The 25,684-nt window shown below is 46.2% G+C and overlaps 8 protein-coding genes across 8 annotated transcripts; 4 read left to right on the top strand and 4 right to left on the bottom strand.

Moving 5' to 3' along the window:
- The first annotated feature begins 353 nt into the window (after positions 1–353).
- Positions 354–2,153, top strand: F4817DRAFT_177048 (uncharacterized protein). Its single transcript, XM_049298294.1, has 5 exons — positions 354–976; positions 1,026–1,142; positions 1,194–1,409; positions 1,470–1,903; positions 1,984–2,153. The coding sequence occupies exons 1-4, from the start codon at positions 742–744 to the stop codon at positions 1,700–1,702; spliced, it is 801 nt and encodes a 266-aa protein (XP_049162867.1). The 5' UTR covers positions 354–741; the 3' UTR covers positions 1,703–1,903; positions 1,984–2,153.
- Positions 2,154–2,248: 95 nt separating this feature from the next.
- Positions 2,249–3,432, top strand: F4817DRAFT_356137 (proline-specific peptidase; the record flags this gene model as incomplete). The annotated part of the gene is made up of 4 exons (XM_049305758.1): positions 2,249–2,822; positions 2,892–2,991; positions 3,052–3,190; positions 3,316–3,432. The coding sequence occupies 4 exons, from the start codon at positions 2,249–2,251 to the stop codon at positions 3,430–3,432; spliced, it is 930 nt and encodes a 309-aa protein (XP_049162868.1).
- Positions 3,433–4,199: 767 nt separating this feature from the next.
- Positions 4,200–5,263, bottom strand: F4817DRAFT_325244 (uncharacterized protein). Its single transcript, XM_049301745.1, has 2 exons — positions 4,553–5,263; positions 4,200–4,271 (listed from the first exon to the last, which is right to left on the bottom strand). Exon 1 carries the CDS (start codon positions 5,039–5,041, stop codon positions 4,682–4,684), a length of 360 nt encoding a protein of 119 aa, XP_049162869.1. The 5' UTR covers positions 5,042–5,263; the 3' UTR covers positions 4,200–4,271; positions 4,553–4,681.
- A 294-nt stretch (positions 5,264–5,557) lies between these two features.
- F4817DRAFT_325249 (uncharacterized protein) lies at positions 5,558–8,430 on the bottom strand. The gene is made up of 3 exons (XM_049301746.1): positions 6,843–8,430; positions 6,138–6,792; positions 5,558–6,017 (listed from the first exon to the last, which is right to left on the bottom strand). The coding sequence occupies exons 1-3, from the start codon at positions 7,731–7,733 to the stop codon at positions 5,971–5,973; spliced, it is 1,593 nt and encodes a 530-aa protein (XP_049162870.1). The 5' UTR covers positions 7,734–8,430; the 3' UTR covers positions 5,558–5,970.
- Positions 8,431–9,715: 1,285 nt separating this feature from the next.
- F4817DRAFT_366709 (esterase-like activity of phytase-domain-containing protein) lies at positions 9,716–11,936 on the bottom strand (the record flags this gene model as incomplete). Its single annotated transcript, XM_049307013.1, has 6 exons — positions 9,716–10,039; positions 10,112–10,576; positions 10,727–10,803; positions 10,873–11,049; positions 11,108–11,460; positions 11,644–11,936. 6 exons carry the CDS (start codon positions 11,934–11,936, stop codon positions 9,839–9,841), a joined length of 1,566 nt encoding a protein of 521 aa, XP_049162871.1. The 3' UTR covers positions 9,716–9,838.
- Positions 11,937–13,940: 2,004 nt separating this feature from the next.
- F4817DRAFT_325258 (MFS general substrate transporter) lies at positions 13,941–16,503 on the top strand. The gene is made up of 5 exons (XM_049301747.1): positions 13,941–14,333; positions 14,533–14,830; positions 14,884–15,280; positions 15,332–15,875; positions 15,934–16,503. The coding sequence occupies exons 2-5, from the start codon at positions 14,588–14,590 to the stop codon at positions 16,322–16,324; spliced, it is 1,575 nt and encodes a 524-aa protein (XP_049162872.1). The 5' UTR covers positions 13,941–14,333; positions 14,533–14,587; the 3' UTR covers positions 16,325–16,503.
- A 294-nt stretch (positions 16,504–16,797) lies between these two features.
- F4817DRAFT_325261 (alpha/beta-hydrolase) lies at positions 16,798–18,540 on the bottom strand. The gene is made up of 3 exons (XM_049301748.1): positions 18,040–18,540; positions 17,347–17,974; positions 16,798–17,251 (listed from the first exon to the last, which is right to left on the bottom strand). The coding sequence occupies exons 1-3, from the start codon at positions 18,243–18,245 to the stop codon at positions 16,949–16,951; spliced, it is 1,137 nt and encodes a 378-aa protein (XP_049162873.1). The 5' UTR covers positions 18,246–18,540; the 3' UTR covers positions 16,798–16,948.
- Positions 18,541–18,658: 118 nt separating this feature from the next.
- Positions 18,659–24,194, top strand: F4817DRAFT_325262 (putative ABC multidrug transporter). The gene is made up of 7 exons (XM_049301749.1): positions 18,659–19,031; positions 19,181–19,397; positions 19,485–20,432; positions 20,597–22,617; positions 22,734–22,868; positions 23,001–23,312; positions 23,364–24,194. Exons 2-7 carry the CDS (start codon positions 19,182–19,184, stop codon positions 24,115–24,117), a joined length of 4,386 nt encoding a protein of 1,461 aa, XP_049162874.1. The 5' UTR covers positions 18,659–19,031; position 19,181; the 3' UTR covers positions 24,118–24,194.
- Positions 24,195–25,684: the final 1,490 nt, after the last annotated feature.

The raw sequence follows: 25,684 nt of genomic DNA on the forward strand, positions 1-25,684 counted from the left end.
GCTGAGTCCCAGCAATGCCATGATGAAAGCCTTGTAAAGCATTTTGAAGTAGGTAGATGATAGATTTGTATGAGCGTAGTTTATTTAGACAATATTGTTGTCTATGGAACTCAAAACCCACCTCTCTTGACAGGTCGGTCGACTGGCGGGAATTTATAAGATGAACAGTCTGATATCAGACGAAAGGAGCACCCCACTAATCGATATACAAGTCAGATGCAACACCATTAGGACTAGGTACGATCACACAAGAGATCCGGACAGCGAAACATGATTGGCTTAGTCGCATCTGGCACAGCAAGCAGTCTTACGCAGGAAATTAAAAATTCAATATCACATCCGCCACTTTACAGGGTATTTTACATTGCCGGCGGCTGTATCGAGCGGTGAATGCCGTAGGGCCCTCAAGCGGGGTGTCGAGTTAACTGTCTGAGCCGTGGGTCGTGCATATCTGCAATAGGTAGTGGGATGATCATCCTTATAGGCGCCCAATAGTATAGGTTGCATTCAAAAGATGATATACATACATGCAGACATGCAGACATGTTCACCAGAGCCAGATCTGACGCTTGCGTATCCCAGTGGGTCATAGCGTAATGAAGTCCTGCATATCTATATCCGTCGTACGACCTGTGAAAGTCATAAGGCTGAGTGAGATCCCTCCGTCTTATATCAATCGCCGAACTAAGCTTTCTTCCTTACCTAACTTCGAGAGTCTCTCGCGTCCTGCCAGAAATCGTCATGGAGAAAGGCTCTACAGAATCTCGAGATCGCCTTCTCGGTGAAACAGAGTACATCGATGCGAAATTCAGGACCTCCGATGAGTCTAAGACATCAATACGCCGATGGATACGCAACAATGCCCTTCTACTTGTGATATTTATGCTTCTGCTATACATCGCTATTTTCCTGACCATTGACTCCGCGGCGAGACTCGGGACGCAGCAACAATGCCTCGGAGCGGATAAACACTTTAGTATGGGTTGTCTCATATTCTAGTACGAATTTCTACTAACACTATATAGGGTTACCTGGGGACGCTGTACGGTACGAAGAGAAGCAGGAATGGTATACCCTCCGGGAACCTTGGAACAAGGAGCCATCAGACGAGCTTGATGATCTCTGGGAAGACTTATTATATGGTTAGTATCCCGCAAGCCAGAGTCTCATCGACATATGCTGAAATTCTTTAGCGTTGAATATCAGAGTTTCCCCTCATGAGATGGAACAGCTTGGTTCAAACCTTACGAATCGTATCCAAGTTGACGGTGGGGACTACCTTGGCGTTATGGGTGTATACCATCATCTCCATTGCCTGAATAATCTACGGAGGATAGTCCATTGGGATTATTATGAGTCCCGTGTGTCAGATCTAGGCCCTACGGGTCCTTTTGGAAAGGGGCACTCAGGTAAGCCAATTGGCCCCTTGAATTTAAAGGGCCATTAAGCTTATATTCATCACTCCACAGATCACTGCATCAACGCAATCCGTCAAGCCTTGATGTGCCACGCAAACACCGAGATACACACAGGACAATGGATTTACGACCCCGATAGGCCTCAGGCTTCGAAACTAGGATCGCACTCGGTGACTACATGCGTGAAGTGGGATAGCTTGAATAATTGGGCACGTAGCAGAGCATTGAGATCGGGCGAATACACTTACAGACCTGTACCGATCGATGAAACTATGTCAGATTAGAAGAAATAATAACTTATAAGCGTCTTGAAATTCGTCATCTGACATGCATTGTCAAGTACCACCCCATTGAAAGCATGAGATCTTACCCAATGATTAAGTTCTCGTTCATAATTAGAATACGAGGCAGACATATCAGTTCTATGATAGTGAATACCTATTCTCTTATGACACTATTGTAAACATTAGGAGGTCATTTCTGATGTATTCTCCCCCGCACCTCGAAGCTGCGTCAGCCACGGGTATGTAAGGAGTTCCCAAGCGCTTACGTCTTTTCTACTTAGGCAAGGGGATAATGTAACCGTAGCAGCAGGGAGTAGCACTTAGTAGACGTACTCAAGGTACGGCAGAATCGGTCCGATCTATTTTGAAGCTTACCTGTGGACCTTTCATAGCTGCGTACCTGGTAGCTAGCTTACAAGAAGCCGCATATCCAAGTTCCATTCTCATTCTTCAACGGTCAGTCCAGTTTTTCTGCTTATGAACATACGTAAGGTATTGATTGAAATCGCACATTTAGCTCCTATCCACTGGTCTAGACCCATCAATATGGCAGACTTACCCGTCTCAGAAAGCAAAGTGGCCTTTGATGCGCCCAATGCGGGAAAGCCGTCCACCACCTGGTACAAGGTCGTCGGCGACCTAGACAAATCGTCAACCCCGGCCTTAATTGTACTTCATGGAGGACCCGGTGCGGGACATGAGTACCTGGCTCCTTTTACGGATCTATACAAGCAGTACGGTATTCCCATCGTATTCTATGACCAGATCGGGTGCGGGAGGTCCACTCACTTCCAAGAGAAGATAAGGGATGATTCATTCTGGACAGTCGACCTTTTTATTGCCGAACTTGACAATCTTGTTGACCACTTAGCATTGCGCGAGAGGGGCTTCTTCGTCGCCGGCCAGAGTTGGGGCGGCATGCTGGCAGGATCGTATGCATCCCGGCGTCCTCATGGCCTGAAGAAATTGATAGTCGCCGGCGCGCCTGCTAGCTTCCCGCTTTTCGTGGAATACGGTAAAAAGCTGCGCGCCGCATTGCCAACGGATATCCGTGAGATACTAGAAGCCGGCGATCGAGATGGAAGCTACGAAACCTCAGAGTATGAAAGGGCCAGCGCCTGTAAGTAGCATCCGTAATCGCTTATTGGTTATATTTCATGCGCGATGATATCTTATATTGATTCGGTAGTCTTTTATTCGCGGCATGTCTGTTCGCTTGACCCTCTTCCCGAACCTGTAAAGCAGGCCTTCGTAAACTTGAAGGATGACCCGACATCTTACCATACTATGTACGTACCCCGACGAATCAACAGTAATAGACTTATCGGGGATTAACATCGCAATCTCAGGCAAGGACCCTCCGAGATAGTCATTGATGGCAACCTCAAGGACTGGGAGGGTTGGAAGGATGCCCATAATATTCAGGTCGACACATTGCTTTTGAACGGGAGATATGACGAGGTGGGGGAGCCATGTGTAGAACCCTGGGTGAGTAGAGTTATCTATTTTCGCGTTGCCTCATTCTACTAACCCCTTGAATTGGGTTATGAAACATGTCCGTCCACCATAAATGTTACGTTTAAAGGCTGATGAGGAACTTTTCGGGATACTAGTTTAGGGTAATCCCGAGGATCAAGTGGGTAGTATTCGAGAAATCTAGCCATATGGCGCACTGGGAGGAGCGTGAACGATTCATGCAGGTGGTTGGTACGTTTCTTACAGGCTATTAAGGCGACTCGATCATGTTGTCAGACCTACCAGCAGACGTATTCGCATGCACTCTTGCTCCTATGAATGAAACCTGGGGTTATTACTCTGAGAATTGAAGGTGGGTTAGTGCTGTAATGCTTTCTTAGGTCGGTGCTAAAAAGTTACAACGATGCAAAGGAGTTAGCAAATCAGACTATGAGTTGCTCAACTCCATACGCAAGCTTCTATTTGATGCATACGTCTTTTAGTCCAACTTTTATAGGTGAGGAAGTTGAGGTTAAACCGTACTGCGGGCAGATCCGCAAGATTAGGTCAAGACTTACGAGCTTGTCTGCGCCGCATGACTGCAGCTTATAGACATATCGGTTATACCAGCGACGCGCGACAGCCGACGTTAGATTCTATTATATCCTAATAATCCTGTCAAACTGACGACTACTTCCTATGTAAAAATTACCTCTTGCCAACGGCTTTCGTGTGGTCACCCTACCCCCTTATTAGTGATCCTCACGATAACATCATATGAGGTAGATAGTTTAATATGTGGCGACAACCCCGCTCAGTTATACAACATTGTCAGTATACATAGAGGGTGGAACACTAGTAAAGAACAATTCTTCCGTGTAAGCGAAAAATTACGTAGGCCGATTTCTCGCCTCACCAACGCCGGCGAATTCCTGCGTTAAGAACCTTATCCATAGGGCTGCATTTAACAAGGTACACGAGGCGGGAACTAGATACGACTCTAGTTAGTAAGTGAACGACGATGATGCTTATCTTTCATATATTATACATATATTATAAATCCTTGTATTAACGGTGTACCAACCTCCGGCCTATTTACTACCCAGGTACCTAAGTAAGCATACTTTAGTATTTATGCCCCCTTTACACCATAGCTATTGCGGATATGTTTCTTCCCTTCCAAAGTCCTTCTTATATCTACCACTTCTTCGACTTTCTAGTTAAAATATATGGCTCAATCCGCATCCCCACTATCCATACTATTTAGAAATTAAAGATATTTCAAAGGAATAATAGCTATATGCAGGAATCATACACCCACCTAACGAGCACAAACTCAAGATAACTGCACGATTCAAGATATAAATCAATGGATTAGGTACTGACGCCTCTCAGATCAATTACGACCTATTATATTTACCTATTGTCGTGATTAACCCGAAGATAGCTCCCATAACACCGGGCTAAAACACCTCCACGGCATAATAGCTCCCCAAATCTACCTACATATCTGAGGTATAAAGATCAAAACGTCGACTTCTGGTGTTCTTCAACGAACTGGAACCAATCGTCAACCTCCTCGACATAATTCTTGCTCATGTAAAAGAACGACCCTTTCTTGACAAGATCCATATCTAGGCACCTCTCTATATTCAGAGGTTTGGCGTCGGCCTCCTGCCTACACGTTCTATACAAATGTGCCTCGAATTGCGGCAGAAATAAGTTTGGCTCGCGACTCCCATTGGAGGACGTTGAGGACTCCATGGACCGTCCTAAGCTAGGACTCTTACGGCACTCGTGTTGTTTTTGTTGAAGCGCTACATTCCTCTGTTCGGCACGCACTGCGGCCTTCTCGATAGCAATTCCTCTGCTTATCCTCGCCATGGTTCTGCTGGTATCTTATTGAGAAGTATTATCTTTTTCACCCGTTTTTGTTATGTCCTTGTCTCTTCTGAAGTCTAGATTCGTCTTGCCGAATCGTTAGCTTGTGATGTTGAAACGCAGATCCTCAGGGTTCTATATCTTCTCAAAGTATGTAATATACGGGGGCCTGAATAATGCAAACTACCCAGGTAGTTTTCAACTTATATACTGTTTATGCCAAGATTCGAAACAATCCTATTGACAGTGAAAGGATTGAATGAATGATATGCCTAACAAAGTCAAACAATCCATTATATCAAAGGATTTGGAAATCGAATATATATCCCAATAAACGTTGCAGTAGGTAACAAAGACAGGTTGAAAGGCCCTCAGAATGTCTAGTATAGCTTACGAAGTCGCCCTGCCGTAATGTGCCATGCCGTCCTTGGTATGTACTTGGTCCGTGTCATGATACTGATGCTCAACCTGTTACTCGGCATATCGTAAGCATACAGCGTACGACAGAATATAAAAATTAGTTGATTTGCGAAGTGAATAAAGGTCATTATTCATTGAAAATTTCCACCACTATAACCAAGCCATTCTCTAAGAAGTGGACATAGATGATAAGCCCGGTTTATACCAACTATCAAGGTGACCCCTTGTACCCAAAACGCACAATGACAGAGACCCAGCGTTTAGCCAAATGTATCCAATATAAAACGCCCCCTTGAACTGCCTAACAAGAGAAACTGGTGCCATAAATGTAGCAGAACGTGACACATGAATATAATGACACCTCGTAAGTAGTGAAACGCCAATCTTGGCCATAGATGATGTAGAGCTCGATATCCTTGACCCCTAGAGTAAAGTCGATACCGAAATTAATTAGACCCATATTTATCCCCAACATGCAAAAGTAGGCGGCGTCAACTAAGCCCACCAAGTTATTAGGTGAGAGTAGCGAGCATGGCTCTCATCAAACTAGGCGGTGGTCCTACCGAGGATAAACATGTTAGCTAAGGCTCCTCCACTTCAAGATCATGACAATGAGACGAGAGCGAGTATAAGCGCACCTTCATCTATCGATACTTAGGCACGCTAATGGACATCCTACCTTTCTTGTCCTTCTCAATGCGAACCCCGCGCCGTGGCTCCTCGATCTTCTCGACCTGTTCCTCATAAAGGACAAGCTCACCCGTCGGTAGGCGTTCGGCCGACACCAATTCTCGGTCGGTGCTGCGACTATGCGACCGGTGTCGGGAATGGGAGTGGGAGTGGTGGTGCCGTCGTTCCGCTTTTAGTAGGTCGCGCTCCGCCTCTAACCGAGCGATTTCCATCTTGATGTCTTTATTTGACCGCCGCCGGTCACCGATTAAAGCGAGAGGTCCTACGGCGAGTTCTTCGCTGTATTCTCGGGGTTCTATGATGACGGGAGTACGAGTCGTAGAAGTAGAATGGCTACGACGGCTCCGAGTACTACGGGTAGGCGAGCTCTCGCGAATGAACGTCTCCTTAACAACCTCGACGGGGGTTTGTGTAGCTGGCGCAACAGGTGCCGCAGTATGGATAATTGCTGGGGGAGGAGGGGGCATTGCAACTGGCGGTGGCGGAAGAGTAAATATTTCTTCTCTTCTTTCTTCAAAGAGGCCCCCGGAAACAGAGCGAGCAGAAGCAACTTCCCGTTCGGATTTCTTGTAGTCTTCGCTCAGTTTGAGTAGGTCATCGATATTCTGTTGGCCGAGAGCCTTTTGCACAACAATGACGTTACCCTAAGGCAGTTAGATCAATGATAAGATACTGGATATGGTCTCGAACTTACCTCTTCAACGAATGGATAACCAAGGTCAATGAGCGCCAGCTTTGAAACGAGTCGGTCAGGAATTCTCGTCTTTCCTTTCTTGGGATACTCGCTCTTAACGCTCTTGACAGTAACGCTAGTGCCTCCAGTACTGCTCGAATCATCTGATGAGACAGATGTGCGCGAGATGCTTCCGCTTCGAACACTACCGCCACGATGCTTATCTCTCGATGTACTACTACCCCGACGTTTCTTCAATTTAACCACCTCTCTCTCGCGAACAAGCTCAGGATAAGCATGGTATTCTTCATCGCCATAGCGATCGGGCTCAGATATCTTGATCTCATCGAATTCTCGCTCGGCATATATTCTCGGCGGAGGCAAAGCTCTCGATCGGGGAAGGGGGATCGGCTTGTACGGCTCAGGGCGGAAGTCGTCGCGACGGGAGTGGGTATCAGATTCCTCTCTGTCAAGAAATCGTGGTAGCGGCCGTCTATCAAATGTATCAAGAGACGACTGCCGCCGGAGTAGTCCAGGTCGTCGTGGAGGGGACGGAGGGCGGAACTCTCGTTCACGTTCCCGCTCAGCCCGCTCACGGCCGATAACAAGACGCCGCTCTAACTCGGGAGGTGGAGAGCGACGAAAACGTGGGCCTTCATCATAATATCTTTTCTCGCGCGGAAAGTCCTCCTCCCACGGACGTGGTTGTCTTCGCTCAAATCTTTCATCCACAGAGGCCTCACGAACCCGACCTCCTGGGCCACGACTGTAGTAACGATCGTGTTCCTCAAAGCGATCTCTTTCGGCACCTTGCCGACTACGGTCACTCTCAACAGCGAAGCGACTCTTGTCCCACCTCTCGCCATACGAGTCACCGTAGGCGAGATCGTCATCTGCCCGCCTATGCGCCATAGTAGAATGATAAAATTAGTAAGAAATTATTGAATTAAATAAAAGGATATCTCGAAGAATTAATCAGTTTGATGGACGAGTATAAAAAGTGATGTTAGGCGATATCGATGTAAGAATAAAATCGGGCGGAAGTTAGCGTCGTCGTAGATTTCGGACTATGACGACAGCGGGGAAACGACTCCGAAATGTCAGCGTATTAATTTGACAGTTCTTATAAGTGCGCGCGGGGCGGCTTTTCGTGAAGTATATAATAGTTGCACTACGCCGCGCAACACAAAGTCCAAGTAGTCCAAGTAAACCGTTTTTGTTCTCCTCGGGCTTTTCGCACGTTCCTGCTGCGTGTGACCTCTATGCGACTATATCTATCGCGGACTGACCGATGAACCTGATCAGCAGCCCAAAGGCGATGTAGTGCCCTCGCGGGTGTAGGTGTGTGACAGTTGAGGTTGTGCTTGTGTGTATCTATATACAGATATTGGTGGCTCGTTGAGAATACTGTTCGTTTTATAATATAATATATAACTAGCCGCGACTAAAACTTGGCAAAAGTCTTAACAGGACTTAGAAGGGATGAGAATGACGACAAGAAGTTCAATCGTGGAATTGAGTTTGAAGATTTCGGAGGGGCAACCCGGTTATTAAAAATGATCATTACATCAGTGAACATGTGGTGATGGCTTAGCCCATCTATCCATTAGCGCTGCATGAAAATACAAGCCAATACAAGCCAATACAGCCACCTACAGCCACCATGTACCCAAAGACCCACAGAAGCAATACCGGGAGGGAGCCAAAACCAATCAACAAATCTGAAGCAAGAGGGGCGTGACTGCTGGACTATGTTAGTGTAACATCGAAGCTAAGGTTCTATCATAAAAATTCCGTCACTAGAAAATTCCAAGTACCGTACCTAATGTAGTACCTATTCAATATTCAATATTCAATATTCAATATTTGATAATCATAAACCATCCATCATATTATATGAGGAGAAGGACAACTCTTTGGGGGCAAATGGCATAAAGGCTTCGTACTTCCTTCAACACCTTGGCGGTAATTGAAAATTGGGCAGCGCTTGGGTTGTTATATTTGTCCTAATTCAAGACCTCGACAGCCAGTTACCCATGGATCTACTTCTCCGTACAACAGTAAGATTTATCAAAGTTACATTTTACCAATATAACTATATCCAGCCCATCCAAGTAGCCAGGTACGTACATATGCATCGTGAGGGTCCACCAATACAATACATGCCGACTATCCATGGTATCCTTGGTAAATAGGGCCGGACATGGAAGACGTTGGAGGAAAAGTACAAGTTTTGACAGCGTCGGAGAAAGATGATGTGTCCCATAAAGCTATTAGTGCTTGTTTTTCGTGGATCTCGACGGGATCTAGAATTTCGTGTTGTGATAGGTGGTGGGTGGACAAGTTCCCAAGCTTCACTTCCAGGATATTAAAGCCAAGGCTTTTTATGCAGGGTGACGTCGTTCAAATTCATTAGTTTAGGTAAGCTTTCGAATCGGACTTCTCGTCCCGCTCGCTTAGCGACAAACGAATGTGGCCCGTGCTATCCAACTAGACTTTCTATCTTCCATCTTCCTCAACGCCTTGAATGGTTTCCCCTTTTTAAGTCTACGTCTACATTTCTCAACCATGCAATTTCTAATTCGTAACAAGGTACGATATAGTCGCCACGCCCAAATCCCCAGACGGCTTAACGAGTCAAGAATCTACTTTTCGCGCGCTTACGTGCGTATATTCGTACGTTCTCCGGCGACCGTGAAACTTGAAGCGCTGGGTCGTGTTTTGTGGACAACCACGCAATTGCTGGTGCCCAACCAATGCAACCAAGGCTAGACCTTCAACCTACTGCGCCTAGTCAGGGGTCTTCGAATTATGTAAGAAGAAACCTTCACTGGACCCTAGATCCGTTTCTGTCAAAAAATGCATAATCTATTGATTGGCCGCTAGATCCCTTTAGAAAGCTCCGTTACTATTTCTACAAAGTCAACTAGAAGTGGTTCACATGGCTGTGGCCCGTCTATGTTGCTATTGTTAATATTATACGATTAACAACAATTAGGTAGTCATGGCACTCCATTTCAAGCTGAAATCCGTACTTTGAATACCAGAGCTTGGCTATCGAGACTATAGCCGCTCTCGTCAGAATACGGAAGCTTGCCTCCATTCATAAAGCCTTTTTGAGTGATAAAGTCGTTATCGCTTAGACTAAAGACATAGAATTCACCATTGGAGACCCTAGGATCGACAGGAACTTTTCCAATGGACTCCCATTTCTCATTCTGCATATTATGATAGGGTCAGTCTTAAGCCGCACCTGAGCCTAAGTTTATGAGTGGCAGGGGACGACTTACCAGTAGATATTGGTCTTGGTCACCACCATTGTGGATGCCGAATCGGTTTAGCTGCGCATTAACGTTGAAGTCGAGGAAGCTGCAATATTTCGCTGCCGTGATCTTCTTCTTGAGCTTCCCAGTCTTAGACTTCGCAACGTTACAGTCGGTACAATCATAGCCTCCAGCTGCCTTGATATCCGTGGCGTCGGAAATGTCAAAGACATCAAGCTGGCGATAGACGGAAAGAGAGCTATCGGCACCGTGGCCAGCGCCAGAGTCTCTAGACAGGACGAAGAACTGACCATTCTCGAGGGCGTGTATCTCGGACTGTGCGGCTGCTTTTGGATTCTTAGACTTCTTCGCCGTCGGATCATTATAGAGAGGCAAAGGCACAACCCATTCCCCCTCGTAGATTGGTGCAAGTCGATTCGAAACATCATACTTGAGAAACCTAGTATGCCGCATGGTTTGCTTCTCTAAGCCCTAATGTTGCAGTTAGCTTTTAAAGAGTTTAGTCAAGTCTCAATCTGCTACTAGGTATTCCGTCTCGGAGATATAAAGTTGCCATTGTTCGTTCCGCCATGTCCTGCTAGGGCCACAGATTCTCATGGCTTGGTAGAGTACTGCACTTACACCATCTTGGACAGTTGCGGCCTGCAGAAGTACCCACAACGACTTACCGTCTTCTGAGACAGTGAGGCCCTCGAAACCTACATTTTGAATATTTAGATCACATGTACCTTATATTATGTATATATATACAGAGCATAGGGGCTTACCATGATTGTTGTCACGGCCACTATCAGGATCCGCCGGGTCTACATCATCTCCTTCGCCATTATCGATATAATATGGCGGACTATTAGCAGAGAATGAAGTTTCGCCGTTGCGCACCGGTACGATCGCGTCATTGGGACGAATTGCGCTGAGCATCTTGCCGTCGGGGCCAAACAGATCTAATCGCTTATATTAGTCAAACATTTCTTTCGTTCCAGATACAGAGCCAAAACTCACATATATAAGGACCATATTCATCAGACACCCAAAAGCTAGAGTCATCATTCACATAGAGTCCCTCTGAATCGACAGGGATACGTTTACCACCCGGTCCATCTCCACCAAAGCCGTCGCCCGTATAAGTAGCAACGGGAAGATCGGGGAAGCCAGAGAATGATATGTGTCCAGTTGCATCCGCATCTAACCCGGTGCAAGGCGTCCCGTCAGGTCCAGAGAAGAGTATCGTGTCTAGATACTCAAAGTGTAAGTTTGGACTAGACGGGTTGTCCACGGTTGCATCAGGCTTCGGCGTAAAGATAATACTGAACTTATGGACTCGGGGATTGAAGTTGAGTGTTCCTTGAGTGTTCCTAGTAGCAATAAGTCAACGCTCCTAATCTTTAAACGAGTAGATGCTAAAGAAGGTCTCTTAGATTCGTGATATCTCGTAGCAGGCTCTGGGGTTGCAGGCAGACACCTGCAGTTTCAGTATCCCAGCTTTGGCTGGGGTCATCTCGGGGGCGTCATAGGGCAGATTTGAAATGGTTACTTACCAGCCACGATCAGGCAACGACCACAGGACGCCTGAGTAACTTCCATTGCCAAGCTTCTTCCAAGCCCTCGAATCTAGATGTATAGAGGAGCCAAGTCCGCCGAGCGTGTCACCGAATTTGTCAACCGCATCGGAGACAACGTATCCGTAGCCAGCAAGCTCCTCATACTCATAAACTATACCATTACAAGTAGTCTTATTCACGCTTGGCGCTGCGTTACCACTGGGCTGGCAATTTACAGCGGCGCCGATAGCGCTTACAGCTAGGGAGGCTGTGAGTAAGAGTACGTTCATACTTGAAGCTAAAGCTAACGCTGTGAACAATGACAAGAATATACAGAAAAATAGGAACAACTCATTGCGGGTTAATACTTTATTAAATACTTCTACCTACCTTACAATTAGTATCTAAGAATCAGCTCCCATTTTCGGTCCGGTCACAATCTGCGCTTGCGACACATACGGCAGGCCGTTGCCGAGAGATCAGCCAGCCATCTCTACCTCTCAGCACGGTGCCACGGATAACTTTTTCAGCAGTAAATAAGCAATAAAAATGCCGAAACTGGGAGGTGGCAACATTGGGATTTGCGAATTATCCGGCCACCCCGGCGCGGCGCTGAGAGAGTAAGGGAGCACGTTGTTCTCTCCCGAAGTCCTATTCGCCGAGGCCCCCAACCGACCTGCCATGCTGAGATACTAGGCGGCGAATCGGGTGGTAAAGGGGGGGGGTCCCATGTTACACATTTGACAAGAGAAAATTGTTAATTGTATTCGAAAATGGCGAGCGAGCACGTGGGATGTTTCTGTGTTTGAGGTATAATTATTTGTTGGTAAGTCTGTGTTTGTGCTTAGTTTAAATACACTTGAAGATTCTCATCAGATTCTCATCAGAAGATTATATTTGCAACAACTCCATATTCTCTCACCATTCAAATCTACGAAACTCCTTCGACAATTAATTTAATAATTACCCAAGTAGGTAGATATTGTCGGATTATATTTTAATATGGATAGGCTATAGTACTATACACTTGTGCCAAAGAAAAACGATGAGAGCTTCACGAAACTCTCGGGAAAGGTTCGGGAAATGCGTATAGAGCCCTTAGTCATATTATTAACTCTACGTAATGGGATGCCTCGATTCAACTAAAAGACGGGCTTCTAAAGCATGTTTTGGCTGCGCTGGTCGAAAAGTCCGATGTGATGTCCTTGCCGTTAGATTTCCCTGCACGAATTGCAGATCTGCCAGCTTCAAGTGCTCGATGAAAGATAGAAACGCTGCAGGAAATACGACCCTAAATAAATCAATTATTTAGGGGCTTCCTGGCGCCGTTCCGTTCTAGGACACGTTATACTTCATCAGTTACCTCATTATCAATCCTTCTAGAATTTCACTTATTGAGGACGACCATGTCTCCATGCTTACAATAGAGAGCGAGGGGTCTTATTGTCAGTTGTTCGGCGGGATCCGTTAGCGATTATATAATAATACTTCGTCTAGATCTATCTGGGATGTTCGCTATGTACTTAGAATTTAAAGGGGGAGTTCAATCTTCCATCGAGATATGTCCTAGACCATTATCTCACAACCTACTTCCAGACCTTCCACCCATTCTTGCTCGTAATTGACAAGCTGTAATTTATGAACTATTTCCATGGAGGATTAACGCAGGCATTCAAACCGACATGTATATCACCCTTTTCTGTACCTATCTAACGCAGTCGCGAATTGGAAACCAGGTATCAGTCTTGAGCTGGACGTGGGTTGCACTATAGTCTCCTGCTGGATTCATCGCATTGGAGCCGGAGGAGTCGAGGCTGGTAAGAAGTCGCAGGTCTAGGTAATATTTACCCTATTAATTTCGAAATTGGAACATTATTCTTAATTTTGATTCTGCTAGGCATACAATAAGTTTCGTAACTAACTATTTTGATATCATTGATGGGTACCTAGGTAGTTGGAAGCCTACGAAAGGGGAGACGGGTGTGCCACCTTCCTCGTCGTAATATAGCTGTCCTAAGGCTATTTAACGATGTGCCTAAGGGAGTGATTCGTCGTCTAAGATGGATTAGTATATATCGGGATCATAAACAGGTCATCTATAACTGTAATAGTTATAGTTGTCTGAATGTATTTAGTAAGTATAATTACTCGAGTTGAAGGATCTAATTTCTACGACATCGGTCAATAGCAAATCAAACCCAAGAATGCTGATCTCGGTTCTCCAGATAGCCTAGGACAGTACAGTCATAGAGCAGCATTACGTAGAGATACTAGTATGGAGTAACGATGGAGATGCTATCTATAATGCAACCTGATCACAAAAATAAAAACGGGGGAGGCAACCTTAATGCGGGGGAGAGAGAGCCAATAACCCATCATAACTCGCGGTTTCGGCTCTTTTCATGAAATGAATTAAGATTATTAATCGTATAAAAGATCATTTCATAGTCCATCCCCTCATTTTACATAGCAACTCGTGAACTGAGGCTCACCATAGGTCATTCTCTACCAGAAAAGGGGGATATTCCAACCGACCAATCACAAGATCGATTTCGGTTCTTCGGGTATAAAACGAATAAGGTTTAGAGGTCAAGTCTCTCCTAGAAGCCCGGAGTAAGTAGTCTAAACACTCGTCGAAGTTTCACACTCCCCAATTCGTTAGAATACGATCTGCGGGGTTATACGAGGTAAGGTAGTGCATTTTTCCTTTTGCCCCAGACCCCGTACCCCAGATTATGCATGAACCGGAACTTATAGCTTGGTCGTGGCCTAGTTGTTAAGCTATTGATCAACGTTAGCTTAAGTCCAATATTGAGTCGTGAAGGAGAGATAAAGAATAGCTGGGGCGTAACTGTCCCAATGTATCTTCTAACTACCTACTCAAAGTCCTTCGTTATAACCGCCGCCGAGAGATCCCACCCGTAGACTCGATATACTTGTCATGGCTGAAGACAGTTATGGCATTAAAGAAGCTCCCGAGCAGGTCTTCACTGGCGGATCCGAGCATGTCGAAAACGATGTAAAATTTGATATTAAGATTGATCAGCGCCATGCGGAAATTTACGCCGAAGCCTTACGGCAATATCCAGATGAAGCTTCCATTGACAAAGAAGCCGAGAAGAAACTCAAACGGAAGTTGGATAGACGCATACTGCCTCTACTGGGAATATGCTACTTCTTCTATGTATGGATATCCACCTATACCAAGAAACCAGCAAAACTAACCATGATATCTAGTATGTCGACAAGACCACTCTCTCCTATGCTGCCATTTTTGGCATCCAGTCAGACCTTCACTTGAAGGGGACCGAGTACTCGTGGCTCTCGAGCATTTTCTACTTCGGCTGGCTCTTCTGGTCCATCCCGTCGAACCTCATCATGCAACGCTGTCCGCCTGCCTATTACTTAGCATTCAACATCTTCATGTGGGGGGTGCTCTTGATGGCCCAAGCCGCAGCTAAGGACTTCGCTGGCCTCACTGCTTTAAGGATCCTTTCCGGTGCTTTCGAAGCTATTGCGGACCCGGCTTTCATGCTTATAACGTCGATGTACTATACGCGTGAAGAACAACCTTCTCGTATCTCGGCGTGGTATGCTTGGAACGGTATTGGGATAGCTGGTGGTGGCCTCATTGGTGAGTGGCAACCTGATAAGTGAATAGAATCATAGCGACTGACATGAACAGGATACGGAATTGGCCAGATCGAAGGAGCACTTCGTTCGTGGCGATATGAATTTATAGTCGTAGGCGCGCTATGTACTTTCTGGAGCATCGTCCTGTTCCTACTCTTGCCGAACTCACCCACAACATTCTGGGGCTTCAGCAAACAAGAACGACTGCTCATGATAGCTCGCATTCGCGGCAACCAGACCGGGATCGAGCATCAAAGAATCAATTGGGGTCAGATCAAGGAAGCTTATCTTGACTATAAGACTTGGCTCTTCGTATTATTTGGATTCCTCGGCGCGATCCCGAACGGAGGCATCTCCAATTTCTCAACTTTAGTTATTCAGGGACTAGGGTTTGATACGCTGCACACGGCCTTGCTAGGCATACCGCAGGGTGTTCTCGTCGTCATCTGGATCGGTCTCGGGGCGCTTGTTAATAAGTACATGCCAGCTAATAGCCGCACGATTGTTTCTGCTTTGTTCATGTTGCCTACCATAGGCGGAAGCTTGGGCTTCTTACTCGCGCCTACTAACGCCTACGTTGGGCGATTGATCTGCTTGTAAGTTTGGGAGTCCGCTCGGAGAAATAGTATCTCGGCCAGTGCTAAGAGTTACTAGCTACCTAACCGGTTCCTACCAGGCATCATTCGTCATTTCTCTATCTCTAGTAACGAGCAACACAGGAGGACAATCCAAGAAGATGATCGTGTCCGGGATGGTCTGGTTTGGCTCGTGCGTCGGAAACATCGCCGGACCTTTCTTTTACAAGTCCGAACAGGCGCCATCTTACCATCTCGGCATCGGATCTCTACTTGTCGCAAACGTTGCCGAATTCGTCCTGTTCTTCGTCTTCCGGTACGCGTTCAAGTGGGAAAACAGACGAAAGGAGAAAGTCCGTGCTGCTTTGCGGGAAACAGGTGTGATCACAGATAACGCAGAGGGGCTGAACGCGACGGCGTTCCAGAACTTGACAGACAAGGAGAACCCAAATTTTGTTTATGTATATTGAAACCTGAGGTATGGAACTTGATATTTGGAAATTGAAAATTATATAATTATTTCGCATATACGTTAGGTACCTTGCCGAGTGTTTTCATATCCTAACAGTCGAGTCGGCCCTTTTCCTTTTCATGGGATCTTATAAAGAGGTAATCAAGACAAACAGCAGTAGCCCAAAATGCTTATACATGACTACACTCATGATGAAACGACGATATAAAGACCTAAGTGTATTTGGAACCGAATATCGTATCCTGTATATGTTATTCGTAGCTTACGATCTTCCACGGTAGCTCCGTCTCGCTTTGATAGTTGGAACAAGCTAGTACGGACGGAAGAATTATCAAAAGTATAAGTGCGGCGCTTTACGTAGAGCGGCCGGATATTAGGCAAATACTAATGGAAGGGTGTAAGCAAACGAGAATGTTACATGGATGTACCTATCACTAGGTACACAATCGGGCCTAAGCAATAAATCAGTGATGTGATCTTTAATATGAATGTATTCTATCAATCTTAGGTAAGACCAGAGAGTTCCTGATCGGAAATAATAAATGATGGTGAAATTTAAGCCGCTTGCTGTATGCATACATCCTTGACTCAGATAGCTCTAGTTGTTGGCTCAACGGGGCGTTTATTTCCACACAAATCCGAGCAGCCACTCTCCAAGAATTTTCTGATACGCCGCCTCTTTCAATTTCGCATCTTCTGAACCCTCTTGTCCAAGCCACCGAGGTGGTAGATGATCAAATCCGTGGACCTGATCGGGTATCAGTAACCATCTTACGCTGCTCCTCCCTTCGTCCTCGATATGCTCGAACGCGAACCTCTCATCGTCTAAAATGAGCTCCCCCTTTCCTGGTCCCAGCTGCTCCTGGCCTATGATATCCGTCAACGGCGGCTCTGGTCGTCCTGCCAGTTTACTCGCCATGCACCACTTGAATATGCGTTAGTAACTTCGTAGTTGCTTTTGATAAGAAATCTTGGATTTTATCATATGGGAAGAAAGGAAAGGACTCTTTTAAGACCTACAGTTTCATGTGCGAGTTGATCCAGTTCCGTTCCGATAAAGAAGATATGTGGAGGCAGTGTATTTCGAGGAGCGAAGTATGGTGACAGCAGCGGATCTGCTGTGTTAAAGCCCGGTTCGATATAACTCCATAGGAAGAACGGAGATAGCGTTGCCAGCAAATCAACCGGCGCAGAGCGCATACCCGGGCCGAGACCGAGCTTGTAATATCGCGTCTTGACTTTAACTTCCCAGGGAATAGTCTTGTCTACAACGGCGTATATAGGTACAGCGGCCGAGGGCCTGACCTTTTCTCGGATCGAGGGTAGCTGGCACACACTGAGGGTCAAGTTACCACCTGCCGAGAAGCCACCGATCGCTATACGGGTCTTGTCGATCGGAAGGCTATCATCGTCGAATGTTGCTAGGATGAGGGCTTCGAGATCGTAGGTCGCGGTCGGGAAAGGATAAGACGGGGCTTTACGGTAGTTGAGGGCGACTACAAGCACATTGTGCATATTGGCGAAATGCGCATTCCATGCATCATCATCGTTTATACGGCCGAAGCAGAACCCGCCGCCGTGGATGGTAAATATTGTCGGGAGAGGCGCTTTGGATGTCTCGGGGTCGTACGACTTGGGGAAAAAGACCCTAAACGCACGAGAAAATGCTTCGTCAGACCTAGCTAGGAATTATCATGATCAAGGTGGCCGTACCTAATTGGCAAAGACGGTCGACACGGATATGTCTTTACATAGTTCGGAGGGATCTCCGGAGGATAGGCCCAGTCTTGGAACCAGTTTACCGGCGCTCCGAGCACTTGGATTGCGTAGACGACGGCGCCCCGGTAGACTCGCGAAAATATTGGAAGACGCGGTTGTTGAAGAACGCGGACCTCTAACTTGCTGGCTTCATTCGCCATGGCTAGTCGGTGTTTTTGTTTTATTGTTTTGCTAGGCACAACAAGTTATTTCATGTGAAGGTTATGTGTATCAGTGTATCAGTATATCGTACCTAGGGTAAACCCATGCGGTTGTCTACCTAAGGTATAGGCATCTAGGCATACCGCCTTACGCCAATGGAAGACGCGGCCTCTATAATTCTACCCTGAATGTTGCATGATCGATTCGTTATCCTTGTTGTATTGTATGTGGGCTGAGTTGACAAGCGGAATAGCTACCGCCTCTAGGTACGTACCTTAGGTAGGTACATGTACCTTGTAGTGTTAGGTACTGCGTAGCGTGCTTTGGTTACAGGTTAGGTAATATTTAGAGGGGAAAAGGGGGTGCTATCGATAAATGCCCATTCTCAAATACAACATTGAACATTGAACATACTAGCGCCTATTTCTACCTAATACCTACAACATTGGCGACAGCATGTATTAGGTGGCCTAACTTGATGTCCGGATGCCAACGTCGCGGCTAAGATTCAAATTCAACGCCAATTCTTAGCGACAAAGTCTCTCTTCTAGTCTCTTACTCACTCTAGCCTACCGTATCGACGTTAAAATATGACTGTTTTATAAAAACCTAACGTGTCGACCCCTAACAAACGAATCACTATGCAATTGACCAATCAACTTGTAGCCCGGCCAAAACGGCTCTATAGTGCGATGCTCGGTGTTGTACCATGTTTAGAAACGCTCCGCGAACGAGCACTCGGATTCAGACTCAGACGTGGACTCGTCATGTCTATGACCAACATGGTAAGACTTTTCAGATATTTTACTACGTAACGTATGAGGTGTTAAATATATGTATTTACGTATGTCTGGGGAATATAAATTTGGGACTGCCCAAAACGTTCTGTACCAACGACTTCTTCCGATGCTGTATCTGATCGTATTCTCGGCAGGATGTTGTTTTCTACTTGTGTAAATGCCAACGATCAGTCTCTAGGACCTAGCGTCCTGGGATGTCGGGGTGACTTCGACTTCACTGTCAAGTTCGAACAGCTGTTCTTCTCCCTCACGCCCTCGGTTATTTTCATTATTCTGTCGCTATGGAGAATTTATCTGCTTGCAAAAAGACCTACGATCGTGGATGCTCCGTTGTTACGACTGGTAAAACTTGTAAGTGTCCTTTCTATAATATAATACCTACCTAAGCTACTGGAGGAATTTTTACACCTATATAAACTCACATATCTGTCTGCTTAGGGTGTTCTTGGCTCATATACTCTCCTGGAGCTTTCTTCGGTCGTCCTTGTTAACGTGCTCTCGCTTGGCGCTGACAATGTTGACATTGCTTCTTCCGTGCTTCGTCTTTTTACTTGCCTTTGCATGATTGGGCTATCTTACCTTGATCATGGAAAGTCTCCAAGGCCATCGATTCTTCTTGGCGCATATCTCTTTTGGACGCTCCTATTTGATATTACCCAGGTCCGTACGTTTTGGCTGGCTTCTCAGACTAGACCAGAGATGACCTTTTCTGCTATTTTTACGGCTGTGCTGGTTACGAAAGTTGCTATGATCTTGCTTGAAGCTCAACGGAAAACCAAATGGGTCATCTGGAATGCTAAAGATCATAGCCCGGAAGAAACGAGCAGCATATTTGATCTAAGCGTTTACTCTTGGCTCAACTGGCTATTTCTCGAAGGCTATCGCAACGTCTTAAGTATAAAGGACTTGTATCCACTTGACCAGAACATGGCTGCCGACCGTCTCTCAAAAATCTTTGCCCAGAAAATGAATGATGCAAGACTTAAGGGTCATAAGCCTAGTATTATCAAGGTCTTAGCTCGGACGCTTTTAGTACCTCTTATACTCCCGATTCCCGCAAGGCTTGCCAGGATCGGATTCACTTTCTGTCAACCCCTATTTATAAGCAGCCTTACGACACGACTGTCGCAATCCGAATCGACATTGCCAGCCAACGTTGGGTACGGCTTTATCGGTGCTAGCATTTGCATCTATTTCTCCATTGCAATTTCGACAGCACTGTACTGGTATGCTCACCATCGGATGCTCTACATGGCACGGGCCTGTCTCGTTACGGCCGTTTACGCAAAAGCTATAGAGGCTCGTGAAGACGAGAATGCTTCTCTGACATTGATGAGTACGGATGTAGAACGCACAATGAGTGGGTTTAAGTCCTTCCACGAAATTGTATGTGGATTTTTTAATCGCCCGCTTTCACCCCTTTTCTACTTACCAAGTTTCTACCCCCTCCTCTACGTTTATGCCCTCCGCTAAACTCATCGAGTTATCTTGATAATTGTTAACGCTCATGTTTAGAATAAGAGTTAACACTGCTAATTCTATTATCGTAGTGGTCAAACTTTATTGAAGTTGGGATCTCGAGCGGATTATTGTACAGGTCGCTTGGCGCTGCATTTACGGCCCCTATAATAATAGTTTTGATATGTGCAAGCGGAGTTGGTGCCATCACACGTTTTACGGGTAAAGGGCAAAGGACGTGGGTGGCCGGCGTTCAAAAACGTGTCGGACTCACCTCAAGGGTTATTGCGACGATGAAAAACATTAAACTCTCCGGTCTCACTCATCCGATCGCCCGTGTCATCGAGAAGCTTCGAGTCGATGAATTAAAAGCAGGTCAGAACTTCCGAACATTGTTACTAATAGCGGGAGTCTTCGCCTATATCCCTTTACTCGTCTCTCCAGCCATAACTTTTGCAGTGGCCCAAAGAAGCCTAGACGCGGCAAGGCTATTTACTTCTATATCCTATCTTCTATTAATGACATCGCCTCTTAGCAATTTATTTCAAACTTTACCTCAATTTGTCGGAGCGCTAGCCTGCCTCGGCCGTATTCAGGAATTTCTGGAGAGAAAGTCACGAGATGATTTTCGCATCGCGTTTACGGAATCGCAAGATTCGACCGAAAAGCCCTTGGTGGATGAGTCTTCAGTCTTACTAGCTATGACTATAAAGAATGGTAGTTTTGGTTGGGAACCAGATAAGATGGTCCTCAATAACATCGATATTGAGATTCCTAAAGGTTGTCTCACGATGATCGTTGGTCCTGTTGCATCAGGAAAATCGTCTTTATGCAAAGCCCTCCTAGGAGAAATACCATACCATCGGGGGACAGTCACGATAATTAGCAACCTCCAGCCGGTGGGCTATTGTAGCCAAACACCGTTTCTTTCGAATGGCAGCATCAGGGAGAATATTATTGGATATTCGCCATTCGATCCCGAGCGATATGCTGAGGTCGTTGACGGAACAATGCTTGGCGTTGATTTCGAGACGCTGTCTCTGAAGGATATGACGAATGTCGGTAGCAATGGCATAACTCTTTCCGGGGGCCAGAAGCAACGTGTGTCGCTAGCGAGGTGCCTTTACCTGCAATCTAACTTCCTGATTATGGATGATGTGTTCAGCGGCTTAGATGCAGACACTGAAGATCTGGTATTTCAGCGTGTGTTTGGGGCGAATGGGATCCTCAAAAGACGCCAAACAACCGTCGTGCTCTGTACTCACTCCGTCCGTCATCTTCCAACTGCCGCGCATGTTATTGCTTTGGCTCCAGACGGATCTGTCACTGAGCAAGGCACATTCGACGATCTTATGGTTAACCGAAGCTATATTCATAGTCTTGGTGTCAAGTCCTCGTCTGCAAGCCAGATGACCAGTGACAAAGTCGAATCCGAACCCGACTCCCCTAAACCTCCCCATAGTCCATTAGGAAAGATACCTATACTACCTCCCGTGCTGAAAATAACCGACAAGGCACGGCTAATGGGCGACAAAGCAGCTTATATGGTATATCTAAAAAGTATAGGGATGATACTCGGTACTTGTCTGCTAGTTTTGGGCACGCTCTTTAGCTTCTTTTGCAATTTTCCGACAGTGTGGTTGAAGTATTGGTCGGATGATGCTACGGTAACAAATCCGTCACACTCTTTTGGTTACTACGCAGGAATATATGCTTTGCTCCAGACGAGCGCCTTGATGTCGTTGTTATTTCTTGCAATCCTAATCTACATTATAGTTATCAACCGATCAGGGAAGTCTCTTCACGACGATGCTCTACGGACACTTACGCATGCACCTCTGAGTTTCTTGACTACAACTGACCAGGGGATCATCACGAATCTGTTTTCTCAAGATCTAAACCTTATCGACAACGACCTGCCTCATGCCCTCCTTAATGTGATAAACGCCGTACTTGTCGCCATTGGCCAGGCGGCCGTTATCGCTACTTCGTCGCCATTATTAGCAATCAGCTACCCGTTTCTAATAGCTGTACTATACGGAATTCAAAAGTTCTATCTTCGAACGTCAAGACAGCTGAGGTTACTAGACTTAGAAGCGAAAAGTCCTCTTTAGTAAGTAATGTCCTCTTGAGCTAGTGACAAATCTCGTGGTGGTTTGGTCTCTATCTTCAGCCGGACCAGTTTGAATGATTGTACCGAAGTCTGGCAGATTTTACTAACACATATAGCACCCATTTTCTTGATACATCAAATGGCGTTGTCACCCTTCGAGCCTTTGGTTTTATTGCCAACGACCGTGCAAAGAATGCCTACCTCTTGGATACGTCCCAGCGACCTGCATACCTCCTAACTATGATTCAACAGTCAGTTCTCCCTCTCATCCCAAAATTTCCCCGTCACAATCCAACCAACTACTGCTTCTGGATTTCATGAATTCACATATTCACTTAACCTTGTACTCTTAGTCTACTTTGATCACTAACATAATCTTATAGGTGGCTTGGTTTAGTGCTAAATTTCGTCGTCGCTATAATTGCTGTGATGCTTACGGCCCTTTCTATAAGCCTACGATCTAACTCCGGCTTCACCGGCGCGTCCTTAGTTACCTTGATGGGATTCGGAGAAACACTCACAAACGTCGTTACGTACTATACATTGCTTGAAACGTCTCTTGGTGCTATCACTCGGCTAAAGTCTTTTGAGAAGGATGCCGGATTAGAGGACAAGGATGAGGAGGATATTATTCCGCCTAAGGAGTGGCCACAGCACGGGGAAATTTCCCTGAAAGGTGTCTCGGCCAGTTACGGGTACCATCCCCTCTTCTATCATTGAACCAAACAAGAGCTTACATTCTGCAGCGCTGAAAGTGCAGCTGAAGTACCAGGCATGGCACTAAAAAATGTTAAACTCGAAATTTCTCCCGGGGAAAAAGTTGCAGTTTGTGGTCGGACAGGAAGTGGCAAGTCGTCCCTCGTTGCCCTACTAATGAAGCTTCTTGACCCGGTCGACGATACACCCGATCGCGTATTTATAGATAATACACCTCTCCACCGCGTGGATCGGGGCACTCTCCGACAACGTATTATTGCTATTCCCCAGGATATTGTATTCCTACCCGATGGATCTACTTTCAAGGAAAATCTGGATCCTTCAACTGTTTCAACGGCCGCGGATTGTCGGGCCGTCCTCGAAGCAGTAGGCTTATGGACATTTGTGCGCGATCGGGGTGGACTTAAGGCAGGGCTGACAGCCAGCACGCTGAGTCAAGGACAGCGACAACTGTTCTCCCTTTCTCGGGCAATCCTTCGCAGACGTGTCCGAGCACGCAGTCTTGGGCTTGGTGGTGGGGGTACTGAGGGTGGTGTCTTACTACTTGATGAAGTAAGCTCGAGCGTCGACCGAGAGACCGAGAAGGTAATGCAAAAGGTGATCAGCGTCGAGTTCAAGGAGTACACGGTTATAGCTGTAAGTCACCACTTGGATATGGTCATGGATTATGATCGTGTTGTCATTATGGATAAGGGTGAGATTGTCGAGGTAGGCAACCCGGCCCAGTTGGTGAAGCAGGCGGGGACCAGATTCGGCGAGCTATGGAATGTCGGAGGGAAGTAGTCTAATAGTGATTATATAACTGGGTGTCATAATTGTAATTGATAATCTAATAGTAATATTTTTTACAAGTCTTTCAATTTTGATTCTTGTTATTATTCTAACATAGAAGCTATGTGGGGAAGACTTCATCAAACGTAATGTACGCGGAATTAGAGCAGGCGGGCACTAAAATAAAAGATAGTAACGAAAGTTCTTCTCCATATCCCCAGCAAGCCGGGGGCTATAATGAAAAACAATACCCGTGTTTATGGCCTTGGAGGCAGTGTAATACCAAGGTCAAGGGCCACGGGCAACCCACAGAGCAAAAGTAGAAGTGCAATCCAGAAAATCAGGTACAGTCAGACATCACTAGATGAGACCACAAGAAGAGACGCTGGGCTAAGAACAACAAGTATCCGTCGCATTGGCATATCCGAACCAACCAACGCTCCCTCGCCCTCGGAAACAAGTATCAAGAACGGGAGGATAGCCGACGATGCATGAGAATTTCTTTGCTACTATAGAATCAGAGGTCTAACCCGGAGGCGATGTAAAACTCACGGAAGACCAACCCCCCCAGATCCGACGACGAGATTTTACTAGACATGAGTAGCGCAGTGGAGTCCCCTGACCAACCGAACCGGGCGCCTGCACAGTGGGCTGGCCGACTCGAGGGGGCGAGTTGATCCGGACCTGGCGCGCATCGGTGTCACTATAAACGCCGAGAGGCACGGAATCGAAGGGATGCAACCAACGACGTGCCGCCCAAGGGAATGCAACCCTTCATGCAGGGAATAGGGCACCCTGCAAGGACGAGTGAGATGCAAAGATTGGCCCCTGAAAGCCACGGCAAGGCGCTGACAATCTCAAGAGGGACTCGAATCCGAAATGACCCCGAAGGTGATCTTTCGAAACACCAGATAGGCCCGGGCGAAGGTTCTTCTAGTAGATGTGTCTGGACTGACTTTCTGGATGATGAGGAAAAAAAAAAGGGAAGAGGGAAAATGTAAGTTGGTGGGGAGGGACCCTTGTTTATATACATGTGGGGGAGAGGCGGGAAGATCACCCAGGGCGACGGCACACTAGGCTTGATTTAGATGGTTTGCGGCCTGGAATTTTCCGATTGGCTTACCCCAGATTTTCCCCTTGATCCACCTCGATCAATTGAGCAAAGTTGAATCACCCCTCCTCATTGGCCCGCTATTTTTTTTTTTCAATCTTGAGATGATTTTAGAAATACGAAATACATCGCGAATTAATAGGCACACTGGGTACATTATGTATGTACCTGTTTGCTAGGAGAGGCAGTCGCGCTGGAGTTGAGGGAATCAACAACGCACTTTCCTGTAGATAAGATGTGCATCATCATCTTAAGCTACATGTAGGAGGTACCTTGGGTACCTATGTAGGTACTCTACATCAAATACACGATTCATTATTGGAAGCTGCCACAGGTCGTGATCTACGACAACCTCTAACAGGTGATTAATAGTTAATGTGGATATTACGTGCCTAGATCTACGCGTATATACGCTCGTTGGGTTTTAACAGTTGTATTTAGGCGAAAAAGAGTATCAACCTGAGTATT

This window comes from Daldinia loculata (genome assembly GCF_022478755.1).
Source record: "Daldinia loculata strain CBS 113971 unplaced genomic scaffold F4817scaffold_4, whole genome shotgun sequence".
Lineage (NCBI taxonomy): Eukaryota > Fungi > Ascomycota > Sordariomycetes > Xylariales > Hypoxylaceae > Daldinia > Daldinia loculata.

What these genes read in the sequence shown, in the direction of transcription:
- F4817DRAFT_177048 (XM_049298294.1), top strand. Translation starts at nt 742, where the DNA reads ATGGAGAAAGGCTCTACAGAATCTCGAGATCGCCTTCTCGGTGAAACA. An exon ending in CGGAGCGGATAAACACTTTA is followed by an intron (nt 977 to 1,025) that starts GTATGGGTTGTC and finishes AACACTATATAG; the next exon opens with GGTTACCTGGGGACGCTGTA. An exon ending in CTGGGAAGACTTATTATATG is followed by an intron (nt 1,143 to 1,193) that starts GTTAGTATCCCG and finishes GAAATTCTTTAG; the next exon opens with CGTTGAATATCAGAGTTTCC.
- F4817DRAFT_325244 (XM_049301745.1), bottom strand. Translation starts at nt 5,041, where the DNA reads ATGGCGAGGATAAGCAGAGGAATTGCTATCGAGAAGGCCGCAGTGCGT.
- F4817DRAFT_325261 (XM_049301748.1), bottom strand. Translation starts at nt 18,245, where the DNA reads ATGGCGAATGAAGCCAGCAAGTTAGAGGTCCGCGTTCTTCAACAACCG. An exon ending in CGACCGTCTTTGCCAATTAG is followed by an intron (nt 17,975 to 18,039) that starts GTACGGCCACCT and finishes TCGTGCGTTTAG; the next exon opens with GGTCTTTTTCCCCAAGTCGT. An exon ending in ATCAACTCGCACATGAAACT is followed by an intron (nt 17,252 to 17,346) that starts GTAGGTCTTAAA and finishes CGCATATTCAAG; the next exon opens with TGGTGCATGGCGAGTAAACT.
- F4817DRAFT_325262 (XM_049301749.1), top strand. Translation starts at nt 19,182, where the DNA reads ATGTTGTTTTCTACTTGTGTAAATGCCAACGATCAGTCTCTAGGACCT. An exon ending in TTAAGTCCTTCCACGAAATT is followed by an intron (nt 20,433 to 20,596) that starts GTATGTGGATTT and finishes CTATTATCGTAG; the next exon opens with TGGTCAAACTTTATTGAAGT. An exon ending in GGTGTCTCGGCCAGTTACGG is followed by an intron (nt 23,313 to 23,363) that starts GTACCATCCCCT and finishes TACATTCTGCAG; the next exon opens with CGCTGAAAGTGCAGCTGAAG.
- F4817DRAFT_325258 (XM_049301747.1), top strand. Translation starts at nt 14,588, where the DNA reads ATGGCTGAAGACAGTTATGGCATTAAAGAAGCTCCCGAGCAGGTCTTC. An exon ending in GAATATGCTACTTCTTCTAT is followed by an intron (nt 14,831 to 14,883) that starts GTATGGATATCC and finishes CATGATATCTAG; the next exon opens with TATGTCGACAAGACCACTCT. An exon ending in GTTGGGCGATTGATCTGCTT is followed by an intron (nt 15,876 to 15,933) that starts GTAAGTTTGGGA and finishes AAGAGTTACTAG; the next exon opens with CTACCTAACCGGTTCCTACC.
- F4817DRAFT_325249 (XM_049301746.1), bottom strand. Translation starts at nt 7,733, where the DNA reads ATGGCGCATAGGCGGGCAGATGACGATCTCGCCTACGGTGACTCGTAT. An exon ending in GTTATCCATTCGTTGAAGAG is followed by an intron (nt 6,793 to 6,842) that starts GTAAGTTCGAGA and finishes TAACTGCCTTAG; the next exon opens with GGTAACGTCATTGTTGTGCA. An exon ending in CATTGAGAAGGACAAGAAAG is followed by an intron (nt 6,018 to 6,137) that starts GTAGGATGTCCA and finishes TATCCTCGGTAG; the next exon opens with GACCACCGCCTAGTTTGATG.